Source organism: Notechis scutatus, chromosome Z, assembly GCF_049901735.1.
Source record: "Notechis scutatus isolate UNSWTSFEM ecotype Mainland chromosome Z, rNotScu1.2, whole genome shotgun sequence".
Taxonomy (NCBI): Eukaryota; Metazoa; Chordata; class Lepidosauria; order Squamata; family Elapidae; genus Notechis; species Notechis scutatus.
The window spans coordinates 140,214,622-140,225,569 of record NC_142025.1 but is presented as its reverse complement, the minus strand read 5'-3'; the positions used below and the strand labels follow the sequence as shown (position 1 = coordinate 140,225,569).

The 10,948-nt window shown below is 34.4% G+C and overlaps 1 protein-coding gene across 1 annotated transcript; it reads right to left on the bottom strand.

Annotated features, from left to right (window-relative positions):
* Positions 1–7,369: 7,369 nt before the first annotated feature.
* LOC113426943 (vomeronasal type-2 receptor 26-like) lies at positions 7,370–10,531 on the bottom strand. Its single transcript, XM_087947456.1, has 4 exons — positions 10,526–10,531; positions 10,170–10,391; positions 9,602–9,728; positions 7,370–8,268 (listed from the first exon to the last, which is right to left on the bottom strand). Exons 1-4 carry the CDS (start codon positions 10,529–10,531, stop codon positions 7,370–7,372), a joined length of 1,254 nt encoding a protein of 417 aa, XP_087803582.1.
* Positions 10,532–10,948: the final 417 nt, after the last annotated feature.

Sequence of the window (10,948 nt, the reverse complement as noted above, 5' to 3'; positions counted from 1 at the left end):
TTTATTGAGCTCTCAGTTGTGCAAATATACATATTTTTTCTGGCAAATGAGCAGATGCTATATGGTCTATCAACTCTTCCAGTGTTGCCAATAAGGTAGGTATTTGCTAAGATTTTCCAGAATGTCAGTATGTCCAAATATTGTGGAATGTGTATAAAAAATCCAATTATTCTTCTAGCATACTTTCCAGTGTGACGTAGATGAAAAACCATCTTGCATGACCTATCCACAATTGCACAAGTAAAACAAGGTTTCTATGTAAAATAGGCTTGACTTATAGTCACGACACAGCAGAAAAAGCATCACTTCGGCCTTCCAGAAAAGAATACTTGAATCAATCTACACTCAAACAATATAGTGTTCCCTGAAATTATCTAATTGCATGGTCTTGGTGAAGGTCTGAGGATCTTAGGGATAGAAGTGATTGTTTTGCCATTTGTTCCATTTTATGGGAAATATGGCACAGATAATCTCTTGCTTATCCCCATTGCATCATGCCATTAAAGTCTAATGCTTTCTTTCAACCATCCATTTTCTTTCAATAGTCATGATAAAAAAAGTATTCAAGAAATCATTTATAAATAGAGAGTATTTTAATTCTAAGTTTCTTCACATTTGTATACAAAAAGCAAAGTATTTTTTTTAAATAACATTTTAAATTAACTTCCTATGAATTTGGAAAATAATTATTTCCTTGTAAAATTTTAGCTGTCCAACAGTTATTCTGTTCAGGTAAAAATAATAACTATGTATTATTAGAATTTAAATGAGAATAACTTAAGATATCTGTGTTAATATTTATAAAACAAAACTCATTTAATTCCTATATAAAAATGTAGCTTCTAAACAAAATTCATATTTTTAGAAACATACTGTATATAATGCATTCATATATAAGATCTATTTGACTCCACCCACTTCTGGACTAGATAATGTTAGTAATCCAAATATAGGTACCTCTTGATTTCTAACTACAATTAGGACATTTTGGAATGTCTGTTGCTAAGTGAAACAGCTGTGAATTGGGGACTTCCAGTGGTGACATTGTGATGGTGAGAGGTGAAGAAGAACGGGCTCCATTCTACAAACCTTTTTCTTGGCACTGAAAAGACTCCTGAGGGGTACACAGATCCCAGAGTGATCCATGACAGTGTGGGTAAACTCGAGGAGCAGAGTGGTGGAGGGTGACTGCCCCTGCGATAAAGAGATACTCTTTGATCTCAGTGCATAAGTGGCTGCCATCCCTGAATGGCAGCCCCAAAGTCTCGACAGCCCAGTTGCAGGAAGGAAGCAAATTTAGAATAACTGACTGTGGCATTGACTGGACTTGATGGTGCGAAGATCACATGCAACAACCAGGGATTGCTTTAAAAGAAGGTTCATAATTCGCGGAGGGTGAGAGAGACAGGAGAAAGCCAATGGGAGCTCCAAAAAAGGTGGTAAACAGGCAGTGGAGTGAGCAGTAATGGGGAGTGGAGGAGTTGCTCGAGCGAGTGAATTTCATGATCGGTACAAGCAAAGAATCAGAAAAAAAAATTAGAGACCTTTAAAAGATTTCTAGACTCAAAAGAAGATTTTTTTGCAATAACGTTAGCTGCTAGGCCACTTATACTTGACTGTGATAGTGACAGAGAAAAATGGATAGTGACAGAGAAAAATGGACTCGCTTACCCACCTAGAGATGGATCGTGCAACTTCATACCTTAGGTTCCAGAATGTAATGGAAATGAAGGAAGAAGACTTGGAATTAGTGATGGCTGAAATGATAGCGGAAACTCTATAATGGGACAAAAATGAAATATTGAATGAAAAGGATGATGTCTATTGAATGAGCATGAATTATGCCAGATGGCATAAGTTACTAAAGGAGGTGCACATACGGTTCACAAGAAGAAAGGTTTGGGGTATATTATACAAAATGACAAAGGATGAACCAATGGTGTACAAGGGAAAAGAGATCCAGATGTTAAAACAGGTTCTGAGGAGAGTGAGGGAGCAAAGACGGGACTATCGATTTCTGGCCACACAGCTTACTAAACAAAATATTCTGTTTCAGTGGTTAGTCCCAGAAGGGATGCTAGTGACTGGGAGGAAAAGAAATTTAAGATTGATTCCTTAGAGAAAGCCCAAGAATTTTATGATCAGCTAGTAGGACTGGAGGACCAAAGCAGTAAAGAAGAACTTGAGTCGAATAGTCAGGAAGAAGAAGAACAACAACAAGGAACCAAAGAAGGAGACCAGGGGACAGAAGAGAAAGAACAACAAGAAGAAGGAGACCCAAAGGTGATAGTAAGAACTCAAAGAGACACAAGACCCAACAGACGACAAAGATTGAGATACAATTAAGAAGACGGGAGAAGAAATTGAACTATTATTGTTAAATATAAATGGATTAAATTTGGCAACAAAGAGAAAAAGAATATTGGCAAAATTAATTAAACAAAAAGTTGACATAGTATGTTTACAAGAAATGCATATCCAAATAATAGACGAAAAATATTTAGAATGCCCTAAATTAGGGAAACTATATACAGCGTCAGTGGAACCCCCCAAAAAGGAGTAGCCGTATATGTTAAGGAGGAAATAAAAACAAAGTCAATTTTCGTGGATCCTAAAGGAAGAATCCTAATGATGGAAATGTGTGCAAAAACCAGTACTATTAGTAGTAATATATGCACCCAATGAAAATCAACAAGAATCTTATAAAAGATTACATGAGAAAATTATAGAAACAGAACAAAGAAACTTATGCATCAATGCAATAGTAGATTACAAAAAAGACTATAACAGCAAAAAGAAAATTAGAAAGAAAAGTTTACTGCCAAAAACATGCCTTGAAATGATAACGGAACTCAATTTAATAGATATATAGAGACAACTGAATGTAGATAAAAGACAATTCACCTTTTATTCTAATCCACACCTATTGTGGTCCCATATTGATATGGCTTGGATGGATGGAGAAACAGAGAAAGAAGTGGAAGACATAGAAATAATACTGAATACTTGGGCAGACCACAATCCACTTAGAATAACTTGGAGAGGTTTAAAAAAAACCAAGATGAAGATGAACCTTAAATAAACAAATGTTAAAAGATAAAGAATTTACCCTGAAATTTAGAGAAGTAGATCTATTTTTTAATTAAAATACTAGACATCACACATCATTACAAAATCTTTGGGATACCATGAAGGTCTACATACGTGGAATTATAATATTGTATACAGCTAAAAGAAACAAAGAGGTGGAAACAGCAAAATACCTCGCAAGAAGAAAACACCACAAAACACTAAATTTAAGAACAATTGACTTTAACTAAACATAAACTTAATATATTAGAACAGGAAAAAATTATGAAAAACTTAAAAGCAGCCAAACAAACATTTTTTGAGCAAGCAAACAAACTGGGAAGATGGCTTGCCCATAGACTAAAAAAAGAGAGGGAAAAAAGAATAATACATCAATTACAAGATGAAAATGGAGAATAACAGCATACAATGGAAGAGATTTGTATAAAAATGAGGAGGTAGAGGATGAGTAGATAAGAAAATATTTGAGAGAGGAAAGGAGTCCATTAATAGAAGAATGAAGGGAAAGCCTATCTAAAGTGATAACTATGACAGAATTGAAACAAGCAATTAAGAATTAGAAGAAGAATAAAACCCCAGGGACTTCCGGGGGAGATATATAAAATAATGGAAGAACAGATAGAACCACAGATGTTAGATCTATACAATGAAGTCTTCACAGAAGCCAAAATCCCGGATTCATGGAGGATACATATATTTCGTTAATACCAAAGGAGGATACAGACAAAAGATTAATTCAAAACAAAAGACCAATATCATTATTGAATGCCTACAAAATATTTACAACTATAATAGCAAATAGACTTAAAATATTACTAAAAGAATATATCCATCCTGATCAAAATGGATTTTTGCTGTTAAGGCAAATCGGAAATAATACTAGGATTGTATTAGACATTATATATTATTTATATAATTATTATATATTGTTTATAATACATAAAATTATATATTGCAATGTCCTACCTGTCAATGAATACTTCAGCTTTAACCATAACAACACAAGAGCACACAATAGATACAAACTCAAGGTAAACTGCACCAAACTTGATTGCAGGAAATACAACTTCAGCAACAGAGTGGTCAATGTCTGGAATACTCTACCTGACTCTGTAGTTTCTTCCCCAAACCCCAAAAACTTTAACCTTAGACTGTCTACTATTGATCTCACCCCTTTCCTAAGAGGACTGTAGAGGGCATGTATAAGCGCACCAATGTGCCTACCATCCCTGTCCTACTGTTTTTTTTCTTATATGTATCCATTTCATGTATTTATAACTATGTTTATACTTATACCTGTTATCTTGTAAGCGATTGACAAATCAAATCAAATAAATAAATTAAATAAATAAATTTTTGAATATTATGAGGTGCATCCAGAGAAACAAGTGGCACTTGTCTTTCTGGATGTGCAGAAGGCGTTCAATAATTTAAATTGGAAATTTATGATTCAACAAATTCAAACTATGAAATTAGGAGATAAATTCGAGAATATAATAAAAATGATATACTCTACCCAAAGGCAAACATTATACTAAATGATGAAAATACCCACAGTTACAACATAAGGAAAGGAGCAAAGCAAGGCTGTCCTTTATCACCTCTGCTTTTTATTTTGTTCCTAGAAAGCCTTCTTATACGAATTAGACAGAATTCAGAAATAAAAGGAACTAAAGTCAAAAAGGAAGAATACAAATTACAAGCCTTTGCAAATGACCTGATATTTATTATTGAGGATCCCTTAGAGACAGGAAATGAGCTGATTAAAGAATTGGAAAGATATGGGGAAATATCTGATCTTAAAATTAATAGCCAAAAAACTAAACTGTTGACTAAGAATTTGATGGAATTACAGAAAAAAGAATTGGAAAGAATAATAGGACTGCAAGTAATAAAGAAAATTAAATATTTAGGTATCTGGCTGACTGCACAATGCAAAACAATAAAAAAGAATAACTACATGACACTCTTACAGCAAACAAAGATAGATTTAGAACTATGGGCCACATTACAATTATCACTATTAGGAAGAATAGCGGCAATTAAAATGACTATTTTACCTAAAATTTTATACTTATTACAAATGATCCCCATAAAATTAGGGAAAAACTTTTTCAATGAGATGAATAAGAGCATGGCAAAATTTATATGTCTAGGGAAAAAACCTAGAATCAAAATTAAAGCGTTGCAAGACAATAGAAGCAGAGGTGGTTTAGGATTAACAAATTGAGAACTTTATTACAGAGCAGCAGTTCTAATATGGACTAAAGAATGGATTAATCTAAATAACAAATGAATATTAAGTTTAGAGGGCCATTAATTTTTGTGGGATATAGGAACCAAAAAGCAATTATATTTCCACAGACACTTGATCAGAGATTCATTAATATAAAATTGGATTAAAATTAAAAGGAGACACTATATGAAAATTCTGATTTGACTGTCCATGATGGAAGCTATGATACATCCCAATAATTTGGACTTATGTAAAATGTCTAAATATAAAGATGTTTTAGATGAACAGGGAAAATTAAAATTGAATCAGAATTTGCAAAAACAAGGGATACATATTGACTGGTGGCCGTATCTTCAATTACAAACCAGACATAAAAAAGACATAGAAGATTATGGAATATGTATGGAATTACAACAATTGGGAAAGATTTTAATAGGCCCCAATGAAAAAAACATTACAAAAATTTATAAGTATTTATTAGAAGTAGAATTAGAAGAGGAAATTGTTAAGGGATGTATGATAGCTTTGACTCAAAATATAGAACATAACATAAATTTAACAGAATGGGAAAGTATATGGAACCAAAGTTATAAATTAACAAAATCCTCAACATACAAAGAAAATATTTATAGGATGTCCTACAGATGGCATCTACCTCCAGCGAGACTGGCGAAAATACCCCAACATGAATCCGGCATGCTGGAAATGTACTAAGAAACAGGGTATTTTCTATCATATGTGGTGGTCTTGTTCAGAAGCCCAAAAATATTGGCTTAAAATAAAACAATGGTTGCAAGAAATTCTTAAGGTACAAATAGAGTTGGAACCTGAAATATTTCTGTTAGGAATACTCAAAAAGTAATATAAAATAGATAGATAGATAGGTAAGTGGGAGAGAGAGGGGGGGAGGGAGGGAGGGAGGGAGAGAGAGGAGAGAGGAGAGAGAGAGAGAGATGTAGATGTAGATTGTAGATTGTAGATGTAGATGTAGATGTAGATGTAGATGTAGATGTAGATGTAGATGTAGATGTAGATGTAGATGTAGATGTAGATATTATATTACACATCTTAACAGCCACCAGAACATCCTACGCACAATGTTGGAAACACAAGTGTTTACCCCCGATGAACTGATCATTCAAAAAATTATGACCTGTGCTGAAATGGACAAACTGACCCTAATGTTAAATGACAAGGACATACTATAAAATTTGGGGTATGTGGTATAATTGGATAAAATTAAGACAGATAGAAAATGAAGAAATTTAAGATCAACAATTTATTGAAAATTCTATATATTTGCATAATATTGTATATATTTATAAATATGCACAAAAGATGGAAATGTATGAAATGGATGTCACAGAATAGTTAATGTTAAGGTTAAGTTTTTGTTTTGTTTTAAAAGACGTAAAAGACCAATTAAATTTACTTAAAAAGAAAAAAGAAACAGCCTTGAATTGAGTCATGCCCTATTTTACAATGTTTTGGCTGAATCATGTAGTCATCAAATGAATACAGCTACTTCAAATAGCTTTGCTTGCTGAAAGACAAATAGGAAGGGAACAAATGATACTTGGTAGTGGCCGAATGCACAAATTTTGAACATCTGATCATGGGTATGCTGTGATAGTCCTAAATGTTGTAAATCAATTGAATGGTTGGTAAATAAATGGTCATAAATGGAAAACCACCTGTAATGTAATCTCTGTGCAATACGAATTGTAGTAAAATGTTTTCTGTGAATTTGATTATCATCATTATTATTACCCAAAACTTTAATAACTTTATTAAAGTTATTGATAATAACTTTATATTATTAACTCAAAATTGAGGAAGGAGAAAGATGACTTGAAGATACATGCTGGTTAATTTTCCAGGCATCTTCAAAATGAATGTGTTCCTAATGAAATATACTCCTTTAACAATTTCATCAATATAAATGCTTGGAAAACTATTCAGCACAATTTCTACAGTAAAGCACACATAAACATGGAAGTCCACTTGCAATACAGATTACCACCACATTCTAGGGCACATTCACTACTTCCTCTGTCTTCTTAGCTGTCTGTTGTTCAAATCTGGTCTCAGAACAATAATGTAGCATTTGGGAAAAAAGATGCAAATCAGAAGCCCAGCACTTGATGCTAACATTGAAAAGATCTCCACAGCCACCATGTATTTCCCCTTGGTGCTCAGGTAGGTTGGAATGAAGGATATCCAAACACTGCAGAAGACCAACATGCTGAAAGTGATGAACCTGGCTTCATTAAAAGTGTCTGGTAAATTTCTGGCAAAGAAAGCCACTATGAAGCTGATCATGGCCAAGAAGCCCATATAACACTTTGCACAGTAAAACATAATAATGGAACCTTCTTTACATTGTAGGACAATGTTTTCAGTCTCTGAGTACAGGTCAGGATTGGGAATAGGAGGAGAGATGGACAACCATACAGTGCAAATCCCTACCTGAATTAAGAAGCCAGTTAAAACAAAAGTGTAGCCCAGTTTTTTCCCCACCCACTTTTTTATCCCACTTCCTGGCTTTGTTGCTACGAAAGCCAGGACCACAGTCACAGTTTTGGCCAGCACACAGGAAATAGCCACAGAGAAGATGATGCTGAAAGTAGTTTGTCGGAGAATACATGCCACCTTGTTTGGCTGACCAATGAATAGCAATGCACAAAGGAAGCAGAGCAGGAGGGTGATCAGGAGCATGTAGGTAAGATTCTGGTTGCTGGCCTTGACAATGGGAGAGTTGTGATGCATCATAAATATCCTTAGTATGAGAATTGTGATTGTGGAACAGAGAAGAGAAAAACAGGCTAAACTGACTCCCAAAGGTTCTTTATAAGACAAAAAACTTATGTCCTTGGGAATACATGAATCCTGGTTTTTGCTGGGATATTTTTCTTTTGTGCAACTATAGCAGTGATTCATATCTGTAATTGAAAAGGTCTTATCTAAGTCTCAGTGAATGGATAAACCTTAGAAGTATATATATGAATACATAGGAAATTGAAAATAATAACTTTATAGAAAGGACTAGATATAACATGTACTGAAGAAAATTTCACACATCATAGAAAACGTTCATTTAACTGTGGATATGCAAATATCTATTGGAAATCTACATGCTACTAAAATTCTCATATTTAAAAACTTTAACTGGGTGAAACAATGTATCAAAGACAAAAAGTTTGGAACCAATGTACCTCAAATTGGCTAACAGAATGCTTACAAAATCCAAGACCCATGCCTCCAAAACCTTTGGGGAAGTTATGGCTGTTTCACCTGCCAGGCTATTGCTGCAAGCTGTTGCTGTGGTCATGTGATTCTCATTTTAATGGTCTATGACAGTTTCCCAATTATAATCAGAATCAATCCCTCCCTAGCAGCTGCTACTTATCTGCCTGCTAGGAAAGGAAAGAAAGGGATGGGAAGAACAATTAGGAATGAAGGAGGGGAAGGAAGAATAGGGAGGGGAAAATTCCCATATACTTCTGCCAGCACACACACCTCTCCATTTGCCTTTGCAGAACTGTGCCCCCTATGCACTTTCCCCAATCCATTCAACACCTATTGCAGAACCTCATTCACCCTTCCCTACCTGTACCAACTCCACTTGTCTATCCCTGATTCTTACTGCCCCGCTCATGCACTCCCAACTTCTGTCATGTATCTTTCCCTACCTATATCAAACCCTTCTTCCAAGTAAGATATCTGATTCATATGGAATTTCTCACACACCACCAGATATCTTTCACAACCCACTCCCACTCTCCCAAATGCCCTCCTTGACCCATATATCACTTCTCACTTACCTATGACCCTTCCCACATACTCTGTCAACCATCCACATACTTTCTCCGACTGCATAGCATCTCTTGCAAAGGCCTGGGCCATCTTTCTCTGTTTAAATAACTATATATTGGTGCCACTTTTATGTGCCACTTTTAAAAATGGCTAATTTAATATGAAAATCTTGTTTCCTCATATATCCTTTTTTGCTGAAGATGAAAGAAGAGAATATGAATTCCATTCTGGGACTACAACTCATGGATTTCTGGTTTCTAGCCTGGTGTCTTCATCACTACATCAAACTGGTTCTCAGAATAATGAAAACAATAGAAAGATCACATGAAAAACTCAAAGTAGTTGTATACTACCATTGTTAACAATATTATAACTGTATAAGAAGTTAAAGACAATCTTTTTTTAAAAAAATATGTCACTTTATAAGGAATTGACAACAAATGAATAAAATATCCTCACCCTCCTTTTCCGAAATCTTTCCTTCTGGACATGACATGCAAGTGTAACAGCAAAATGGCTCCCCATCCATGACCTGTTTCCTGGACCCTGGATAACAGCTTGGTGTACATAGGGAAACAGGACGTGTCTAACTTATAAATCACAAATAACAAAAAAAAAAAGTGGTAATCTTTGAGCACTGTATTTCTGAATTCTTACTAACTCTCTGCAACATGGCTGTCATGAATTAAAATATATTATGCAATGTTAACTTGAACATCATGGTATAATAGGTATTATTAGGTATAATAGCAACAAAAAAAATTAGAAGTCTAGGTTGATCAATTTAATGTTTGAAAATTATGGCTAATTGTGATTTTATTTCTATACTTCAACTTTCATTTAATATTTCCAATTTAGAGTGCTTCTTAAAACAGTATATATTAGAGACAACACACAGTTTCAGATTAAATTAAAATATATTTTAACTTGAAAAGCATCCTCAGAACAGCCTTAACTGCCTTGTCAATTTTACTGATCATCACTGAGATTCAGTGTTGATATCAAACCGCTTGTTCCTGCAGCCTACCTGATTAAACCAGCTGTGCCATGTTATGGCATCTTCCTTAATGAAGAATGATTGATCTGTAGAAGACTGAGGGTCTATCCTTCCAATTTTTACTTTTGTTATCTTTTTAGAAAGAATAAAATTAATGATATCAAATCCAGCAATTAACTTTCCATCTTGGTCAAAGGAAATCTTGTATCCAACACTGTTATTAAATGTGACCTGTCTTAAAAAGTGATGGAGCTAAATTACAAAGAAAGGACAAATGTTGAGAAAAAAGTTGTAGACTAAAACCATGTGCAGTTGGGAAGCCCCTAGTTCTGCTTTCATTCATTTAAATATTTATTTATTCATTTGAGGTAATTGGCATCTCTTACTTGCATTACTTTTGAGATTTCCCTTCCCATTCTGTCTGTCTTTACTTTTTCTGTTAATATTTTGAATGGTGGCAGTGAAATTCTATCTTTTAAAGCCGTTTTGAATATTGCCCAAAAATATTTTTTTATGATAGCATTAATTACATAAAACGATAGCCTTTGTGTGAGATGATGATATGTATGTGATGGTATCCATTTATCAAGATCAAGCCCTAGACTGCCTCAACAAAGAATCAGGATCAAAGCGCATACATAACTGGAGGTGCTACTGGACTATTTAGCTGACTCCACTTTGCCCCTGTCCTTCTTGCTCCCCTTTCACCTATAGTTTATAATTTAACAGAATAACAAAGTTGGAAGGGACTTTGGAGGTCTTGTACTCCAACCACCTACTCAAGTAGAGAAATGGTTGTCCAATTTATT

Bases quoted from the DNA above. Each gene is read 5' to 3' on its own strand.
- LOC113426943 (XM_087947456.1), bottom strand. The intron at 9,729-10,169 runs GTAGGCTGCAGG...TTTATAAGTTAG, and splicing joins GGCACAGCTGGTTTAATCAG to ACACGTCCTGTTTCCCTATG. The intron at 8,269-9,601 runs GTGAGGATATTT...TTTCAATTACAG, and splicing joins AAAGATTTCGGAAAAGGAGG to ATATGAATCACTGCTATAGT.